Source organism: Garra rufa, chromosome 22 (assembly GCF_049309525.1).
Source record: "Garra rufa chromosome 22, GarRuf1.0, whole genome shotgun sequence".
Classification (NCBI taxonomy): domain Eukaryota; kingdom Metazoa; phylum Chordata; class Actinopteri; order Cypriniformes; family Cyprinidae; genus Garra; species Garra rufa.
In genome coordinates this window covers 39,660,320-39,682,145 of record NC_133382.1, presented here as the reverse complement: position 1 = coordinate 39,682,145, position 21,826 = coordinate 39,660,320, and the positions used below count along the sequence as shown (strand labels likewise).

General features: G+C 36.1%; 1 protein-coding gene across 5 annotated transcripts in view; it reads right to left on the bottom strand.

Moving 5' to 3' along the window:
• ctbp2l (C-terminal binding protein 2, like) overlaps window positions 1-21,826 on the bottom strand; it is a 65,242-nt gene that overhangs the window by 19,146 nt on the left and 24,270 nt on the right. For 2 of the 5 annotated variants that reach the window (XM_073828475.1, XM_073828477.1), the window contains exon 2: window positions 14,072-14,277. In XM_073828475.1, the coding sequence (XP_073684576.1) occupies window positions 14,072-14,129 (58 nt within the window). In that variant the 5' untranslated portion in view covers window positions 14,130-14,277. Of the gene's footprint in view, window positions 1-106; window positions 201-5,577; window positions 8,660-14,071; window positions 14,278-21,826 lie in introns of those variants that run through there. The other 3 variants (XM_073828473.1, XM_073828474.1, XM_073828476.1) reach the window with 3 other exon arrangements.

Here is a 21,826-nt window from a genome sequence, read left to right as displayed (position 1 = left end):
AGATGATCCTCCAGCGCATCACGTGTCTCTCTCTCTCTCTCTCACACACACACACACACACACACACACACACACACACACACACACACACACACGTGTCACTGACCTGCGGCGAGCTCCATCAGGGCAACAGGGTGTGCTGTGGTCAGATTGGTCGAAGTGTGTCTGTCGGTGAGCAGCGGATTCTACTCTGTCTAACGGCACCGTTAATAAACTACTTATCAAACCAACCAACCGAGAGAGTTTAAGACTACCGGCAGTAGAGCACCGCCCACTCAACACAAAATACTTTTATTTTGCACACACACACACACACACACACACACACACACACACACACACACACACACACACACACACACACACACACACACACACACACACACACACACACACTTGAGTTTAGTCAAAATGTGTATGCACACATGCACACATGCATTTATTATGATGGTGTTTTAAATAAAAATTCACACAAATCTATGGCTGCTTTCATAACTCTGTCCTCATTTTCACACATGATCTATGTGTGATTACAATGTAACCACTGGTTGCCAAGCAACTGATAATTAATGTGATCACATGACAACCAACAGTCGTATAAATATCACAGGAGCAACTAATGACAGATACAGGATGGAAGGAAGGAAGGAAAGAAAGAAAGGAAGGAAAAAGAAAGGTAGGAAGGACTAAAAGAAAGAACGAAAGAAAAGAAAGGGGAAGAAAGAAAAGAAAAGGGAAGAAAGAACTAGAAGAAAGAAAAATGAGGAAAGGACTAAAAGAAAGAAAGAAAGAAAAAAAGAAAGAAAAGGAAGAAATTACTAAAAGAAAGAAAAAGAAAGAAAAAAGAAAAATGAGGAAATTAAAAAAGAAATAAAAAAGAAAAAGGAAGAAATGACTAAGAAAGAAAAAAGAAGAAAGAAAGAAAGAAAGAAAGAAAGAAAGGAAGAAAAATGAAAAAATGACTAAAAGAAAGAAAGAAAAAGGAAGAAATGACTAAAAGAAAAAAAGAGGAAATTAAAAAAAGAAAAAGGAAAAAATGACTAAGAAAGAAAGAAAGAAAGAAAGAAAGAAAAGGAGAAAAGGACTAAAAAAGGAAAGAAAGAAAGAAAGAAGGAAAGAAAGAAAGGAAGGAAGGACTAAAAGAAAGAACGAAAGAAAAGAAAGAGGAAGAAAGAAAAGAAAAGGGAAGAAAGAACTAGAAGAAAGAAAAAGGACTAAAAGAAAGAAAGAAAGAAAGAAAGAATGAAAGAAGGAAGAAAAAGGAAGAAAAAGGAAGAAATGACTAAAAGAAAGAAAGAAAGAAAGAAAGAAAGAAAAGGAAGAAATGACTAAAAGAAAGAAACAAAGAAAGAAAAAAGAAAAAGGAGGAAATTACTAAAAAAGAAAGAAAAGAAAATGGAAGAAAGAATTAGAAGGAGGAAAAAGGAGGAAAGAACAAAAAGACAGAAAGAAAGAAAAAGGAGGAAATTAAAAAAAAGAAAAAGGAAGAAATGACTAAGAAAAAAAGAAGAAAGAAAGAAAGAAAGAAAGAAAGAAAGAAAGAAAGAAAGAAAGAGGAAAAAATGACTGAAAGAAAGAAAGAAAAAGGGGGAAAATGACTAAAAGAAACAAAGAAAGAAAGAAAAAAGAGGAAATTAAAAAAGAAAAAAGAAAAAGGAAAAAATGACTAAGAAAGAAAGAAAGAAAGAAAAGGAGAAAAGGACTAAAAAGGAAAGAAAGAAAGAAAGAAAGAAAGAAAGAAAGAAAGAAAGAAAGAAAGAAAGAAAGAAAGGTAGGAAGGACTAAAAGAAAGAACGAAAGAAAAAAAAGGGGAAGAAAGAAAAGAAAAGGGAAGAAAGAACTAGAAGAAAGAAAAAGGAGGAAAGGACTAAAAGACAGAAAGAAAGAAAGAAAGAAAGAAAGAAAGAAAGAAAGAAAGAAAGAAAGAAAGAAAGAAAGAAGAAAAAGGAAGAAAAAGGAAGAAATGACTAAAAGAAAGAAACAAAGAAAGAAAAAAGAAAAAGGAGGAAATTACTAAAAAAGAAAGAAAAGAAAAGGGAAGAAAGAAAGAACTAGAAGAAGGAAAAAGGAGGAAAGGACAAAAAGACAGAAAGAAAGAAAAAGAAAGAAAAAAGAAAAAGGAGGAAATTAAATAAAGAAATAAAAAAGAAAAAGGAAGAAATGACTAAGAAAGAAAAAAGAAAAAAGAAGAAAGAAAGAAAGAAAGAAAGAAAGAAAGAAAGAAAGAAAGAAAGAAAGAAAGGAAGAAAAGGGAAAAAATTTCTAAAAGAAAGAAAGAAAAAGGAAGAAATGACTAAAAGAAACAAAGAAAGAAAGAAAAGAGGAAATTAAAAAAAGGAAAAAAGAACAAGGAAAAAATGACTAAGAAAGAAAGAAAGAAAGAGAAAATTACAGATACAGGGAGGGAAAAAAGGAAGGAACGAAAGAAAGAAAAAGAAAGAAAGAAATAAAGAAAGGACTGAAAAAAAATGACAGATACAGGGAGGAAGAAAGAAAGAAAGAAACACTGTTTCAACATTTTTTCAACATTGTAACAACTAACCTTATCATCCTTGCACTGTGTCCGAAATCGCATACTTTCGTACTATATAGTGTGCGAAAATCAGTATGTGAGGCGAGTAGTATGTCCGAATTCATAGTATTTAAAATACAGTAGGCAACAAGAACCCGGATGACCTACTGCTTCTGCCTGAATTCTGCAGTACGCATACCGTGGACACTTTCCTATCCCATGAGGCCCTGGGAGAGGAGCCGTCATATTCAAAAAATGGCGGAAAATGGAGATGCATGACACGTGACAACATCAACATGGCGGATGTATTATGTACAAATTCCATTCTACCCATATTCATTTCGGACGCAGCTATGATCTATGTGTAATTACAATGTAACCACTGGTTGCCAAGCAACTGACAATTAATGTGTACACATGACAACCAACAGTCGTATAAATACTACAGGAGCAACTAATGACTGATACAGGATAGAAGGAAGGAATGACGGAAGAAAGAAAGACAACATTCATTCAACATTTTTCAACATTGTAACAACTAACCTTATTTCAAAATTTCTTCAGCATTTAAAGTGTAAGTTCTCCCAAAAATGAAAAACAGCCCATTATTTACTCACCCTCCAGTCATCCTAGGTGTATATGACTTCCTTCTTTTTTTAGACAAATCCAATCAGAGTTATATCAAAAAATGTCCTGGCATTTCCTGGCTTTATCATGGCAATATGTGGGTGTTTCTCTTTAACAGGTCAAAACAAGCGCATCCATCCATAATAAAAAGTGGTTCACACGGCTCCAGGGGGTGAATAATAATGTGGTTTTATAAGAAAAATATCCATATTTAAAACTTGCAATTGGAGATATCAAAACAAAACAAAACAATGGTCACAAATTCGAAGTACAAAATGAGGGTTTGTGATGAAGAATGTTGGAGGATTTCAATATAAGCCAAGAGGAGACTGGTTTTCCTTTGCTAAAGTAAAGAAACTTTGCTTTGCTTCTGTAAACAACATTGGTTTTCACGAGACTCTGTGTACAACTGTCAGCGCAAGCTAGATTAAAGTGATTATAATGTTTTAAATACGGATATTTTTCTCACAGAAACGCATTCACTACAGGAGGCCTTTATTCACCCCGCTGGAGCCGTGGGAGGCACTTTTTATTATGGATGGATGCACTTTATTGGACTTGTTTTGACCTGTTGAAAAGAAACACCCACCTATTGCCATTATAAAGCTTGAAAGAGCCAGGATATTTTTTAATATAACTCCAACTGGATTTGTCTGAAAGAAGGAGGTCTTATATGCCTAGGATGGCTTGAGGGTAAGTAAATAATGGGCTAATTTTAGTTTTTGGGTGAACTAACCCTTTAAAGACACAACTCATTTACACATCAGATCTGCCACCAACGTCCTGAACACCAAAAAACTAAACATTAAAGAAGCTTCATAAATCATCAGCGTTTATTTAAGTCTTCATTTCACTTGTAAGTTCTTGCCAAAAACCTAAAATGCCAAGTCAGGCTGATCAAGTGAGTTTTCTAGACTCTCAGTTGAGAGAATCTAACATGTTCTCAGAGGACCGTGTCTCTGCATATCCTATTAACCCTAATGAGATTTTAGGCTTTAACACTCTGATTAGGCCTGCAGTGCGCTATAGTGCTCAGCTTGAACTGTACAACACAAAAACACACTGTTAACCAACACTGAGAGAGAAAACACTGTAAACAGCGTTGTAAGAATTATGCATGATCAGATCCATGTCAGACTGGGTGTTTCTTAAAATATAAACACATACATACTCATAACCAACTGAGAATGCAATTCTCGTGATCTTCCTAAAAATTGTAAAAGACACAAACAGAACTTGCTCATTCATGCACCAACACACAAGTTCAACATCAGTTAAAAACATTCTATATTCCTTAACCCTCTGGTATTGTTCAAAAAAGAGTTTCGATATTTTAAAAATCGCTACTTCATTGTAATGGTACGAAACTCAATGACATTTATGACAGTCACTATGTGACCACAAAAAAATAACAAATAAAAAAATGTGGACTTGATTCTAAAAAGATAAATGGTCGTAAAAAAATTGTCACACTTGTGTTGTTCCTGGCACAAATGAACTGGTGTGGCTATAACAATATGGCAAAATTGAGCCAGAAGACTCAAAAAAGAGGATGAAATCAAAGTATTCCTGTTCATTTCTGTTACATTTTTGTTGGATTTTGATGTTATGTGTCACAAAATGTCTTTCTCTGTGTTCAGGTTTGACTACAGTAAAATTAATGCAAAAACTAACATTTCAAACGAAAATTTAAAACAAAAAAAAATCTAAACCTACACAAAAAATTGTCTTTGATAATGTCTAAATGCATATCCAAATCCACAACTTCATAAAAATAAGTCGTTATGTCTAAAAACAACTGGAGAATTTAAGCTATTTATATAGAGCTATACAGGAATCTAGTCACTAAACCATAGAATTGCAAATGTTTTTCTTTTTTAAGTTGCCAGTTGGCACTAATCTGACTTCATTGTCTCTACTTTAACATGAATTAGTGCCATAATTAAAACGTAATATAAAAATCTTTAAATTTTCAAATTTTCATGATTATTGCATAAATATTAATAAAAAATATTATGGAAAAAAATATATTACATCGATTTTAGTTTCAGATGTTCGGTCACTTTTGCCCGCGAACAACACAATAAGTTGCTGCAGGGGTTAAGAGTTTCTTACATGTTTATAAAGCTGAGACTATTCAAGTAAGTTCAGCTGGGATCACAAACGCTGAATCCCACTAGAGGTGGTATATATAGTCTCTTAATCTAAAAACAGAGCACTAAGCTAAATCTGCTTTGCACGTCCAATATCAAAGACTCCTGTTTGCAGGAGGTTAAACTGTATGTTTTAGAACATATTTCGCATTTACCATCTACACCATCCATACTACTGAAAACAGGGAACATGCAGACTACAAAAAACGCCTACAAATCAACAAGCACAAACCGTAAAATTAGGAATGTAGGAACAGATGGAAAAGACAGAAGCAAGGTCGTTACTTGTGTCAGGCGAAGCCATGGTGGACACGATGACCGGAGGTCCGGTTCGGCGCGTTTGCTTATTGTTAGGATTAAGGGCCTGAGGCTGAAGGGCAGAAGATGCCGGAAGGACGGCACTCTCCACAGGAGCTGCTCCCTTGCGCAGTAACTGAGGACTGTGATGGGGACTATGAGCAGGAGAAAGAGGAGGAAGGTTCGGAGGGCGCTTCATCAGCTCCATAGGGGTGTACGTACTCGAGAAGGTCTTGGGTGCAACTCCTGGGGTGTTCATTGGTTGCTGTTGAGCGGACATGGCCAGGCCGGTGTGGGCGTTGTACAAAGGCCGTGATTGAGGTAGCGCAGTGGTGTAGCCGCCAGGACTGACCGGAAGACCTCCGATCGAGCGAACCCCCGGGTAAGTCGTGGTTTCCAGGAGATGCTGAGACGGAGCGCTGCTCGGACGCCGACCGAGAAACTCTCCCATCCTGGGTGAGACGGATTGCAGGGCGTTGGGAGGCTGTTGGATGAGATTCCCATCCATTCCGAGGGCCTGAGGCTGCATGTACAGATCATTGCGATGGCTGAAGCTGTTAGAACGACCCCGCATAACCGCAGCGCCAGTCGCTCCCGTTTTGCAATTGAGAACCACTCTCGATAACGCGCGTGCCTGTCCCAAATTGGGAGCGACGGAGCGGACGTCGTGGTCTTCCATCATAGCAAGCATGGATGTCGAATCAAACCCTTGCTGTAGCAGAAGAGTTATAGTGCTTTCCGACAGACCCTCAGAACGCAAAACAGTCAGAAAGCCTGGATCCACGGTCCTTTTGTGATCGACGGTCATGCCTGCGGAAGGGTGGTGACTTGGCATCCCACCGGTGAGCTGAGCCGTAGAGGCGCCCTGATCGTAAGCAGGGTCATAGGGCATCCTCGGAGTCGCCACAGAGCCGTAAGCAGGGTTCCCTCGTTGTAGAGTCCCATCCATGACCGAAGCCGTAGGGTCCACCACTATGCAGGTGGATGCCGGCTGACAGGACTCCAGAGGGAGGCCGTTGACGTCGCCGTACACGGAGTGACCGTGTTCGGCGGCAAACCTGGACTCGATGCCGTAGCAAGCGGGCGAAGCGGCTCTACTGCGAATACGCTGACTGTCTGGGATCATCTTGACGGCCAGAGAATCCCTGTACAAGCGGCTGATCTCATGAGCCGAGGGCGGGGGTGGAGGAGGAGGCGGCGGAGGGGGTGGAGGGGGAGGAGGAGGCCCGGGCGTTGGACCAGGAGTAGCCGCTCTGGCTTGCCCTTGATCCCAAGCGGTCCTGACCCCTCCTGCGGCCAGGCCATAATGCGAGCCTGATCTGCTCAGCATGTGCTGGGCTCCTTTATAATAGCCTTGTAGATCTTCAGGCGGCTGGGCCGAGAGAGCGATATCAAACGGGTAGTAATCCGGAGGAGGAACGGTGCCGCGGACAGCCATGAAGTTTCAGTGCAAGAAGCAACCCATTAGCCGTTAGGGTGCCAGCGGAAAGAGTCTCAACCAGATCGTACACTACAGACTGAAAGCCAAACGGTTATGAAGGAAAGAAGTGAACGGTAGTGAGGAGGGGAAAAAGCAGGTGTTTGATTTCACTTCTCATGTTTCCCCTGCGAAGGTGTGCGAGGGAGGTAACATTTCACCCGATCTCGAGCCGACATTTCTTTTTTGCATTACTTGAGGTCATGCTATCGTGTGACTGGCAGGTAAGCGCTGAATTATTTAGCCTTGGAAACATAAGCAAGTCAGACAGAAGATGAATAGGACAACACAACAGCTCAGTAACACAAACTTAACAAAACACACAAGGCTGTTTCTGGATGGTCTCTGGAAAGTCTCAGTCGGATTTGGGAGGGAAAGACGTGAAAAAGATAGAAAACAGCAGGACAACGCTTTGGCGAAGGGCTCATGCTAATCCAGAGGGGTTTATCCTTGCCTACAGGCCTCACAACAGCAATGAGAGATTAGTCCTAATAAAACCAACTTAATGCCATTGTCCTCTATGACAAACACTCAACTCAGTGTTTCAGCGTTGTTTCATCCAGTGTCTGCAGAACATATAAAGGCAATATAAAGATACTAATACAGCTCTATAGCATGAATGGACGGCTGGTCGCCATACTTACAGTAGTTCAGCGTCTTAGTGTTAGGATGCAGTCAACCGGTGTTAATCCTTACAGATCTGGCCACAATGCGTTAATGCTGGACACTTCACTTACAAATGTGACCCTGGACAACAAAACCAGTCATAAGGGTCAATTTTTGGAAATTGAGATTTATATATCATCTGAAAGCTGACTAAATAAACTTCCCATTGATGTATGTTAGGACAATATTTGGCCAAGATACTTTTTGAACTTACTGAAAAACTATTTGAAAATCTGCAATCTGAGGATGCAAAAAAGAAGAGAAAATTGCCCTTTTATAACATTAGCACATTACTAATCAAAAATTAAGTTTTGATGTACAGTAAAAAATTTACACAATAGATTCATGGAGCATGATCTTTACTTATTTTTAACTGATTTTTGGCATAATAGAAAAAGAAGTTTGACCCATACAATGTATTTTGGCTATTGCTACAAATATACTCGTGCTATTTGGTCTATAGTTATGCTATTCATTTTGTTAGTATAGAGATAATACATTTAGGGTGCTTCACATTGCATTTTTATTTTCCCCATTTTTTAACGTTTAACTTCATGCATTGGTTTTACTTTACTATAACCCATCTTTGTTTGGTTTATATAGATGTTTTCTGAAACATGATTTATTTGAAATGATCAAGCAACCAAATTTAAAATTATTGCACAGCTTGAGAGTCTATCTACAAAATTAGTGTTGGAAGACCTAGATTTAAGTTCCAACAAACGTGATTAAGTTATACATTCTGTATTAAATGCCAAATTACAAATGTAAACTCCCTATAGTAACTTATTATATGTGAACCAGTCTTAGGCAGCACAGGTATATTTGTAGCAATATCCAAAAATACATTGTATGGGTCAAAGTTATCGATTTTTCTTTTATGCAAAAATTATTAGGATATAAAGTAAAGATCATGTTTCATGAAAATATTTTGTAAATTCCCTACCGTAAAAACTTGATTTTTAATTAGGAAAATGCATTGCTAAGAACTTCATTTGGACAAGTTTAAAGGCGATTTTCTCAATATTTTTTTTTTTTTTTTTTTTTTTGCACCCTCAGATTCTTGATTTTCAAATAGATTTCAGATTATATTTAAATCTCAAATTAAAAATAAATTGACCATTATGACTTGTTTTGTGGTCCAGGAAGAATTGTTTTTTCCAATTATTATTAATAAATGTAACTATTTATTAAACATTTCTGTCTTTTTTCTCCATAGTTTGTGTCTTATCTTCCTAAGGGTTCTTCTAAAGCACAATGTGAGTGTAAAATATCTTCATGCTCGATGACAGACGAGTAGTCAAATGCTGATTGCAAACAAGACTCTTTCTTGAAGTCTAACACCACCAGCTGTCCTGTGGTTCATTTCTCACTGTTTATCTATTGTACATCCACTGTAAGAACATTCACACGCACTGACGGGTCAGTTCAGCAGTGTCATGATTAATAGTTCACAATCCTTTCAGAGTCCAGAAATATCTGCAAGAAAGGCCCAACAAACATGAGCATATCTGACAGCAGCTCCCTGAAAATAGAGCTGATGCTTCTTTAAAGGCAAACCCTTAAAATAAACCCAGCAGACCAAAAACAAGGCAAAACAACACATCTCCAGTGACTGTTCTAATGCTTACAGAGTGGAGCGGTATTACCACAATAACAATAGCACAGGACTTTCCTGCAAAAGTAGAATGTTATACAAACATTATATGAATAGATTTAACAATAACATTTACATGATGGAATTAAACCTTCCAAAACATGCATGTAACTTTTATTCCTAGAATCAGAATTTTCTAAGAAATCACATGATGGACAACAAAATCACCTCCGAAATCCTCATCTGAAACAAATGATTCAGGATATGTGCCGAACTGAATCAAATGATTTGCGAACCCTCACCAAAGTCCCGAACTGAATCAAATGATTCGCGAACCCACTCTGAAATCCCAAACTGAATCAAATGATTTGCTAACCCGCTCCAAAGTCTTGAACTGAATTTAATGATTCGCAAACCACTCTGAAGTTCGGAACTGAATGAAATGATTCACGAACCCATTCCGAAGACCCAAACTGAATCCCGAACTGAATCAAATGATTCATGAACCCTCAACGAAGTCCCGAACTGAATCAAATGATTTGCGAACCGCTCCGAAGTCCCGAACTGAATCAAATGATACGCAAACATGCACCGAAGTCCTGAACTGAATCAAATGATATGCAAACATGCACCGAAGTCCTGAACTGAATCAAATGATTTGTGAACTGCTATGATCAAATGATTCGGGAACCCACTCTGAAGACCCAAACTGAATACCAAACTGAATCAAATGATTTACAAACCACTCTGAAGACCCAAACTGAATCCCAAACTGAATCAAATGATTTACAAACCACTCTGAAGTTCCGAACTGAATGAAATGATTCGCAAACCCACTCCTAAGACCCAAACTGAACCTCAAACTAATGACAAACTAATGACGACTAGAAAACTGGATATTTAAACCTTGTAAAAACATTTCAAAAGCCACTCTGAAATCCCAAACTGAATCAAATGATTTGCTAACCCGCTCCAAAGTCTTGAACTGAATTTAATGATTCGCAAACCCGCTCTGAAATCCCGAACTGAAACAAATGATTCACGAACCCACTCCTAAGACCCAAACTGAATCCGGAACTGAATCAAATGACTCATGAACCATCAACGAAGTCCCGAACTGAATCAAATGATTCACGAACCCACTCCTAAGACCCAAACTGAATCCGGAACTGAATCAAATGACTCATGAACCATCAACGAAGTCCCGAACTGAAACAAATGATTCACGAACCCACTCCTAAGACCCAAACTGAATCCGGAACTGAATCAAATGACTCATGAACCATCAACGAAGTCCCGAACTGAAACAAATGATTCACGAACCCACTCCTAAGACCCAAACTGAATCCGGAACTGAATCAAATGACTCATGAACCATCAACGAAGTCCCGAACTGAATCAAATGATTCGCGTACCGCTCCGAAGTCCCAAACTGAATGAAATGATTCACGAACCCATTCCGAAGACCCAAACTGAATCCGGAACTGAATCAAATGACTTATGAACCATCAACGAAGTCCCGAACTGAAACAAATGATTCACGAACCCACTCCTAAGACCCAAACTGAATCCGGAACTGAATCAAATGACTCATGAACCATCAACGAAGTCCCGAACTGAATCAAATGATTCGCGTACCGCTCCGAAGTCCCAAACTGAATCAAATGATTCGCAAACCGCTCCGAAGTCCCAAACTGAATCAAATGATACGCAAACATGCACCGAAGTCCTGAACTGAATCAAATGATTTGTGAACTGCTCATATGATCAAATGATTCGGGAACCCACTCTGAAGACCCAAACTGAATCCCAAACTGAATCAAATGACTCACAAACCACTCTGAAGTTCGGAACTGAATGAAATGATTTGCAAACCCACTCCTAAGACCCAAACTGAACTTCGAACTAATGACAAACTAATGACGACTAGAAAACTGGATATTTAAACCTTTTCAAAACAATGTTCCCACAATAGCTTTATAACCTAAATTTGTTACCACACAGAGCTATTGGGGACATAAGTTGCATATTCAGAAGGATTCCTGTGACTTCAGCGTATATATTAAAGTTTAAACTGCCGCTGAGCATTTTAGCACTCTAACAAGAGCCTGGAGAGGAAAACACATGTTAGTAATCGACAGCTGCAGAGGAACATCTGCTGACGGGCCCAACACCTCCTGTAACTACAGCAGCATGTGATCCTGCTCTTCTGTCCTCATCGCCTGCCGCTCAATCCCTCCTCGCAGGCAACCTGCCATAAGCAGCCCGAGCTCAAGCCAGATGGAGCAACAGACGGGACCCGCAAAGACACCACGAGATGAGAGGAGACCGAACCACGCTTCATCTAGACCCCTCAGGCCTGTCATAACGGGGCCAGACTGAGGTTTTCTCTCAGAACCCATCCGAGCCGGTGGTAGGGAGTGCAACAGACGTGCCAGATTGGTGTTTTCCCTGCAGCGCATCGTTCCCTGTTGCTCCTCTGATTAAACTATCTGAACTCCATCTCCAGACCGCAGGCAGGCTGGATTATGCAAAATACATCTCTACCAGAGTAATGATTTAATCATGAGTGTCATCCAGCCCAAGGCTTTCCACAGACGCCGCCGGATCTTATTTTTGTTTGTGCCGATTTGCTAAATGACGTGCCATGTTTCATGTAATACACTGATATTATCCATCAGCACTTCAAATGATTTGCGAATGATTTGCGAACCCGCTTCGAAGTCTCAAACTGAATCAAATGATTTGCAAACCTGCTCCGAAGTCTCAAACTGAATCAAATGATTTGCAAACCCGCACCAAAGTCCCAAACTGAATCAAATGATTCGCAAACCTGCTCCGAAGTCTCAAACTGAATCAAATGATTTGCGAACCCACTCCGAAGTCTCAAACTGAATCAAATGATTCGCAAACCCGCACAGAAGTCTCAAACTGAATCAAATGATTCGCAAACCCGCACCGAAGTCTCAAACTGAATCAAATTCGCGAATGCGCTCCGAAGTCTCAAACTGAATCAAATGATTCGCAAACCCGCACCGAAGTCTCAAACTGAATCAAATGATTCGAAAACCCGCACCAAAGTCCCAAACTGAATCAAATGATTCGCAAACCCGCTCCGAAGTCTCAAACTGAATCAAATGATTCGCAAACCCGCACCAAAGTCCCAAACTGAATCAAATGATTCGCAAACCCGCACCAAAGTCCCAAACTGAATCAAATGATTCGCAAACCCGCACCGAAGTCTCAAACTGAATCAAAAGATTTGCGAACCCGCTCCGAAGTCTCAAACTGAATCAAAAGATTCGCAAACCCGCACCGAAGTCTCAAACTGAATCAAATGATTCGCAAACCCGCACCGAAGTCCCAAACTGAATCAAATGATTCGCAAACCCGCTCCGAAGTCCCAAACTGAATCAAATGATTCGCAAACCCGCACCAAAGTCCCAAACTGAATCAAATGATTCGCAAACCCGCACCAAAGTCCCAAACTGAATCAAATGATTTGCGAACCCGCTCCGAAGTCTCAAACTGAATCAAAAGATTTGCGAACCCGCTCCGAAGTCTCAAACTGAATCAAAAGATTCGCAAACCCGCACCGAAGTCTCAAACTGAATCAAATGATTCGCAAACCCGCACCGAAGTCTCAAACTGAATCAAATGATTCGCAAACCCGCACCGAAGTCTCAAACTGAATCAAATTCGCGAATGTGCTCCGAAGTCTCAAACTGAATCAAATGATTCGCAAACCCACACCGAAGTCTCAAACTGAATCAAATGATTCGCAAACCCACACCGAAGTCTCAAACTGAATCAAATGATTCGCAAACCCGCACCGAAGTCTCAAACTGAATCAAATGATTCGCAAACCCGCTCCGAAGTCCTGAACTGAATCAAATGATTCGCAAACCCGCACCGAAGTCTCAAACTGAATCAAATGATTCGCAAACCCGCTCCGAAGTCCTGAACTGAATCAAATGATTCGCAAACCCGCACCGAAGTGTTGAACTGAATCAAATGATTCGCAAACCCGCACCGAAGTCTCAAACTGAATCAAATGATTCGCAAACCCGCTCCGAAGTCCTGAACAGAATCAAATGATTCGCAAACCCGCACCGAAGTCTCAAACTGAATCAAATGATTCGCAAACCCGCTCCGAAGTCCTGAACTGAATCAAATGATTCGCAAACCCGCACCGAAGTCTCAAACTGAATCAAATGATTCGCAAACCCGCACCAAAGTCTCAAACTGAATCAAATGATTCGCAAACCCGCTCCGAAGTCCTGAACTGAATCAAATGATTCGCAAACCCGCACCGAAGTCTCAAACTGAATCAAATGATTCGCAAACCCGCACCGAAGTGTTGAACTGAATCAAATGATTCGCAAACCCGCACCGAAGTCTCAAACTGAATAAAATGATTCGCAAACCCGCTCCGAAGTCCTGAACTGAATCAAATGATTCGCAAACCCGCACCGAAGTCTCAAACTGAATCAAATGATTTGCGAACTCACACCTAAGTCCTGAACAGGACTATTGGATATTACCTACGGCGATATACAGCCATATCTCACATCTACTAATTAATAATATTATAATAATTATGGATTAATAATGAATAATAATCACAGGTGCATAAGTTGCAGTGTAGCGTTTAAATCCACTCCACAGATTTTCAGCAGAGATTCAGTCTGGGCCTGAAAGTGAAACAGATTGAGATCATGAGCAGAATAAATGAGTCTCACCTTCACAGATTCTGTCGAGTCGTTGTCTCTTGACTTTGTGTTTGTCGGTCAGAGCCATGCTGACACACACTCACACTCACACACACACACACACACACACACACACACACACACACACACACACACACACACACTGTCTCTGACGTGAGCCGCACCGTCTAACACACTGATGATCTGGCCGTACGGGGCATCACCCCTCAGAACACCTGCATTAAACACAAAAACACACATGATTAGAGCCAGATTCACATTAGACAGCATGCACTGCGTTTACCAACAAACTCCTTTGTTCTTTAGCATGCAACTGATTATACAACACAAATACACATTTTACGAGTGTTCTTCTGAACACACAAGCACTTCTCATATTAAAATGAACATATAAATTTAACACAGCAGCATCTTGAGTGTAATGACAAACAGTGACCAGCAGAGGACAGTGAGACTCACATGATGAGATCTGGGTGTCCATTCAAAGAGGTCAAACACACACACACACACACACACACACACACACACACACACACATACACACACACACACACACACACATACACAATTTTGTGAGATGTGCTGTATGTCACTGGTTTTCTTCAGGATGTGTGAGGAGCATGAGGATTTTCAGGAGCAAACACACATTAGTTTGAGATTTAGATGAGTGTGTGTGTGTGTGTGTGTGTGTGTGTGTGTGTGTGTGTGTGTGTGTGTGTGTGTGTCAGTGGAATTGTTGATGTGTGTGAATAATTTAAAAGGTCAAACCACCTGCAGACTGAAATCCTCTTTAGACGATCTGACGTCTCATTTCAGACAGAAAATGAGGAAACACATCATTTACAACCGGAGAAAAAGAAAGAGAAGTGTGTTGGAGGATATTATTGTGATATCGCCATCAAATACTCTGATGTTCAGACACATCGTCACTGCCATGTGATATCAGTAAAATGGTGCTATTTGTGAACTAATATTACAGGATTTTATATGAACTAATTGGAAACTGTTATTACTAAACTTTCAAAAATTTCTATTTTACCAAAGAAACTGGCTGCAACAGCTTAGAAATACAGGGACTGCAATAAGGAGATGTTTACTAATTCCTAATTCCCTAATTTTAATATTAACACTCATTACTGGTTTTTAAGTGACTCAAATAAATAAAAAATAAATAAATAAAACAATTCCTGTTCAGGTTTGGTAAGCCTTAAATATAATAATAATAAAAATAAAAAAATAAAAAATAATAATAATAATAATTTTTGTTTAGTTTTGGTAAGGCTTGAAAAACATCAAAAAATAAATAAATAAAATAAAATAAAATAAAATACCATTCTTGTTCATGTTTGGTAAGCCTTGAAAAACATGACAAATAAAATAAAATAAAATAATTAATTATTTATTTCATTTCGAATGAAATAAAATAAAATAAAATAAAAAATAAAATAATGTTTGTTCAGTTTTGGTAAGGCTTGAAAAACATCACAATAAAATAAATAAAATAAAATAAAATAAAATAAAATAAAATAAAATAAAATAAAATAAAATAAAATAAAATAAAATAAATAAAATAAAATAAAATAAAATAAAATAATAAATAAAATAAAATAAAATAAAATAAAATAAAATAATACTGTTCAGGTTTGGTAAAGCTTGAAAAAAATCACAAAATGAAATAAGATATTTAATTTTTTGTTCAGTTTTGGTAAGCCTTGAAGAACATCTAAATAAAATTTAATTAAAAAAGGATGTGACGGGTAAAAGAGTATCATAGCAGTTAATCTTTATCAACACCATAAACCGCTGACATCCCTGAATCAATGATAAATCAATGATGAACTAACTTGAACTGAAAATTGAGTGTTTAATTGAGTGTTAACTATCATCCTCTTGCATTTTCACTATTTTCCTCTCTAGTATCGTAAAGCTGCTTTGACACAACCTGTATTGTAAAAAGCACAATATAAATAAAAGTGACTTGACTTGGCTGTGTAAATTAAATCTATAAATTCCGTTAAGGACCTGTAAAACACAACTGACTGCATAAAAACAAAAGGAAATGCGGTGAGAAGCTGCTGTGAGGTGAGCACTGCATTAACAGCAGAATAAAAGTGCTGATCTCCCACAAAACCCAGAAAAACAGCCATTCATCACACTGATCCTGGAACAGCAGCGTTGAGTTATTAACTGAGAAACACAGAGCTCCAGAACCTGGTTAACCAGAGACGCCAAACCTGCCCAAGAGGTTCATCATCATCACCGCTTCAGATCATTTCAGTCAGAACTTCAACAAACACAGCAGAGCTTTAGGAATGAACTGCTGTTGATAATTCAGTGGATCCATTCAGTGGATCATTCACTAAAAAAGAACATCAAACGATGAACTGCATAAACACAAACGCCTCTTTCAGGTAACAATGATATTTACTTTCAGAAAGTGCAACTGTAATCACTAACCGCAAACAGAGCTGAGATTTGTGAATGAGCCGCATTTACATAAAAAGAGGCGTGTCTGTGCTCAGTTACCTCATTTAAATATTCACAGTCACAGCAGCACTCTTTCACTGATCGCTTAAACAGGATTGTGGATAGTGAATAAGCATGGAAAAAATGCAATACACAAACAAACACACACTCAAAATTTATTTTAATTTTAATCAAATTAAAATTCAATACTTGATCAGTTTTGGTAAGCCTTGAATAACATCACAAAAAAAAAAAAAAAAAAAATTATTCTTGTTCAGTTTTGGTAAGCCTTGAATAACATCACACAATTAAAAAAAAAAAATAAAAAAAAAAAAAAATAAATAAATAATAATAATAATAATAATAATAATAGCAATAATAAAAACAATTCTTGTCAGTTTTGGTAAGCCTTAAAAAACACCACACAATAAAAAATAAAAAATAAAAATAAAAATAAAAATAATTCTTGTTCAGTTTTGGTAAGTCTTGAAAAACATCACAATAAAATAAAATAAAATAAAATAAAATAATTTTTGTTCAATTTTGGTAAGCCTTGAAAACCTTACAAAATAAAATGAAATGAAATAAAATAAAATTCTTGTTCAGGTTTGGTAAGCCTTGAAAAACATCACAAAATAAAATCAAATAAAATAAAATAAAATAAAATAATTTTGGTTCAGTTTTGTAAAGTTCGAAAAACATCACAAAATAAAATAATTAATTCTTGTTCAGTTTTGATAAGCCTTAAAAAACATCACACAATAAAATTAGAAGAAATGAAATGAAATGAAATAAAAATTTTGTTCACTTTTGGTAAGCCTTGAAAAACATAATACAGCAAAAAAAAATCTTGTTCAGTATAATATAAAATAAAATAAAATAAAATAAAATAAAAATAATTATTGTTCAATTTTGGTAAGCCTTAAAAAACATTGCACAATAAAAATAAATAAATAAAGAAAGAAAGAAAGAAATAAAGAAAGAAAGAAAGAAGGAAAGAAAGAAAGAAAGAAAGAAAGAAAGAAAGAAAGAAAGAAAGAAAGAAAGAAAGAAAATAATGAATTATTGTTCAGTTTTTGTAAGCCTTGAAAAACATCACAAAATAAAATCAAATAAAATCAAATAAAATAAAATAAAATAAAATAATTTTGGTTCAGTTTTGTAAAGTTCGAAAAACATCACAAAATAAAATAATTAATTCTTGTTCAGTTTTGATAAGCCTTAAAAAACATCACACAATAAAATTAGAAGAAATGAAATGAAATGAAATAAAAATTTTGTTCACTTTTGGTAAGCCTTGAAAAACATAATACAGCAAAAAAAAAATCTTGTTCAGTATAATATAAAATAAAATAAAATAAAATAAAATAAAAATAATTATTGTTCAATTTTGGTAAGCCTTAAAAAACATTGCACAATAAAAATAAATAAATAAAGAAAGAAAGAAATAAAGAAAGAAAGAAAGAAGGAAAGAAAGAAAGAAAGAAAGAACGAAAGAAAGAAAGAAAGAAAGAAAGAAAGAAAGAAAGAAAATAATGAATTATTGTTCAGTTTTTGTAAGCCTTGGAAAACATCACAGAATAAAATATTAAATTAAATTAAATGAAAACATCACAGAATAAAAAATTAAATTAAATTAAATGAAAACATCACAGAATAAAAAATTAAATTAAATTAAATTAAATTAAATTAAATTAAATTAAATTAAATTAAATTAAATTAAATTAAATTAAATTAAATTAAAAAATCTTTACATAAAAATAGGCGTGTTTGTGCTCAATTACCTCACAGGTTAAATACTTCCCGCAGCACTGTTTCACTGCTCATGTAATCTGGATTGTGGATAGCGAATAAGCACGCAAAAAATGCATAAAACACAAACAAATCTCTCTCACACACTCAGGTCATGTGAGGCCTCGTCTCTCTCAGCAGGATTGTGTTTTTCACCGGTGGCCTCTGTTTGAACTCTGAAGGTCACGAGGTCAAACAAGCCTCTCTCTGAACGGACCCGGACTGGCACAAACCCAGACTGAGCTCACAGCATTCCCAGGATGCCCGGCGGCGTATGTGTGTGTGTTTCTGCTGTTCTTTTATATTTCTTTCCTCTTGTTGGTCAAAGCTGATCTCAGTTTGTCTTTGACAGCAAAACTCACACACATACTCACACTCTCTCACTGTACTGTACTGTATGTACTGGAAACTGCCTACTATGTTTTTAAAAATACTGTTCAAAGAATAGAAAAAATCATGCAGCATTCTCAGGTCATATTTATTTGTGAATTAATTTCAAAGCAGCTTCACAGAAAGTCATAATATTAATTTTATAATGCATTCATGATTTAACCATTGTGTGTGTAAACACTTTTAGGGATGATATAGAATGATTTAATAAAGCTACATTGCATTTATTATTTTATGTATCAGATATATCAAATGTCTCATTGTGGCTTGTAACTTCTTTGTATTATTAGTATACTATTATAGTTTTGGTGATATTTTAAAGTAGATTTTAATATTTAATATTTAAATCTTTAAAATAGATTTGAAAGTTGTAGTACTTTGTGTGTTTTTGTTATTTTTATTATTTTTTAATGATTTGTTATTTTATTCAATAATGTTAAATATTTTAGCATTTAAACTAAAACTAAACAAAGTAATTCAATTAAGTGCAAAAAAATTAACTTATTGCTATAAAATATTTTTATATATTTAGTTAATAAGTTAATAAGTATTATAACCCTTTTTTACATTTAATGTAAATATATTTTTTTTTCAAAAATATATATATTTTTTATATAATAACCCTCATGCATATTCTATTTATTTTAAAATAGTATTTTAAATAGTATCTAGCTGTACTTAACTTGAATAAAAAAAGAAAAAACATTTCTGTTTAAATTTAAAATTTTAAAGTAGATTTAAATATGTAATATTTTCAACTTTAAATTACATTTTAGTTTGGGTATTTTTTGTCATTTTAATAATTTTTTATATATTTTTTAATTATTTATTTTTTTTACTTTATAAAAATAATTTTTATTTAATAATTATATAAGTTAATTATTTTAGAATTTAAGTTAAACTAAAATAATGATTAAATTAGGTAAAATAAAATAATTTTATATATATATATATTATATATTTTTGTTGATATCTTAAAGTAGATTGCAATGGATTAAAAGTTTTAGTAATTTTTGGTGTGTTTTTGTCATTTTAATTATTTTTTTAAATATATTTTTAAATTAAAAAAACTTTTTATACTTATAATTAATAATATTATTTTAGTCAACATTTATTTCAAGCAATGTTTTAGGTAATAACCTATAGATTTTAGTATTTATTATTTAAAAAATGTAAAATAATTTTAAAAGGTTTAGTATTTTTTGTGTTTTTGTCATTTTTATTATTTAGTTTATATATTTTTTGTTTTATAAAAAAAAATTCAGATATTTAAAAAAAATTTTTTTTACTTTATTTTAGTATTTAAGTTAAAATAAACAAAATAATAAAATTAGGTGTAAATAATTTTAAGATATATATATTTACTTTTTTTGTAAATAAGAAATATATAATATATAATTTATGTAAATAAATGTGCAGGTTTTGTCCAAACAAAATCTTGATATTTGAATGAGAACTTAAACCAAAAAAAAAAATTATGTTCCATGAAATAAAATAAATAATAATTCTATACTATATTTATACACTACATACGGAGACACATTATAACAAATCAGTGTCAGACACATCCTGTAAATGCACAGGATCCTTCAAGATCCTTTGACCTTTTCTGAACAGCGTCTGTGTCTGTCTCCTTGACCTGTGGCGTGACCTCTGAGAGGTCAATGGTTCAGAGGTCGACTATTGTCCCATCAGACACAGACTCCTATATTCCATCCTGAGAGATCGAGACGCTTTATTACACTCAAGTGAAGCGGACGGGACGCTTTTATAGGCGCCGCAGACCTGTCGCAGTGAAATATCTCCTGCGCACAGCCTCCTTTAGCTAAATTTACAAGCTGAGAGATGAGAAGAAAACACAGAGAGGCAAAACAGGCCCAAAATGAACGATTCTAGCCATGAAATATCCGTAGGCGTGCTTTAGGAAGAGCAGAATTACAGTCACCCGTCACCCTCCCAACATTTTTATCTGGTCCTGTTAAAGCCAAGCCCCTCCTTTCCTGCTGCGGCACATAAAGCTGTCGTCCCGCGGCTGATTTATCCACCGTCCCGACTATCGCAACGCCTCCAATTAATTTTTTGTGTTAGCGGCGCTCTCTCCGGCCTGTAAATGTAATGAGACTGCAGCGGGGAAACTGCTGAGTCCAGTTAACAGCCAGCCACTAATAATAGTCAAAGTTGGCCTGAAACAAGCTCTCAGACGCACTGCACAGAGACTCATGTGATCCATTACTGACCTCTGAGCTCCTCACACCAGGAACACTACAACATTACTGCATCCAAACCTAGAAAACATATTTTTAATGGTTTTTAAAGATGTTTCTTCTGCTCGTCAAGGCTGCGTTTATTTGATTAAAAATACAGAAAAAACTGTAATATTGTGAATTATTATTTCAATTTAAAATAAGTGTTTTCTATGTGAATATATTTTAAAATGTAATTAAAGTCCCCATGAAATCAAAATTAACGTTTTTTGGCTTTTAGTATGAATATATTAGCCTTAAAGGAACACTCCACTTTTTTGGGAAATAGGCTCATTCTCCAACTCCCCCCGAGTTAATAAGTTGATTTTTACCGTTTTGAAATCCATTCAGCCGTTCTCCTCTTCTGGCGATATCACTTTTAGCATAGCTTAGCATAGATCATTGAATCCTATTAGACCAATAGCATCGCGTTCAAAAATGACCAATGAGTTTCGATATTTGTCCTGTTTAAAACTTGACTCTTCTGTAGTTATATCGTGTACTAAGACCGGGGGAAATGCAAAGCTTCAATTTTCTAGGCTGATAAGATTAGGAACTACACTCCCGTTCCGGCGTAATAGTCAAGGAAGTTTGCTGCCGTAATAAGGCTGAAGCAGGAGCAGTAATACCACGCAGCACATGTGCAAATGCTAAACTAGCTGGGAACTCATTTCTGATAATACAGGGAAGAAAACGAGATGGGAGTTTTTAGACGTACCCTAACTGTATTTACCCCAATCACACAGACTTCACATTCGCTGCACAGAGACGAGACAAGATGAGCATTTGAGGTTAAAAAGTATATAAATTGTCAATTTGTTTAGAAAACAACCGATCGTTTGGCTAGATAAGACCCTTCCTCCTCGACTGGGAT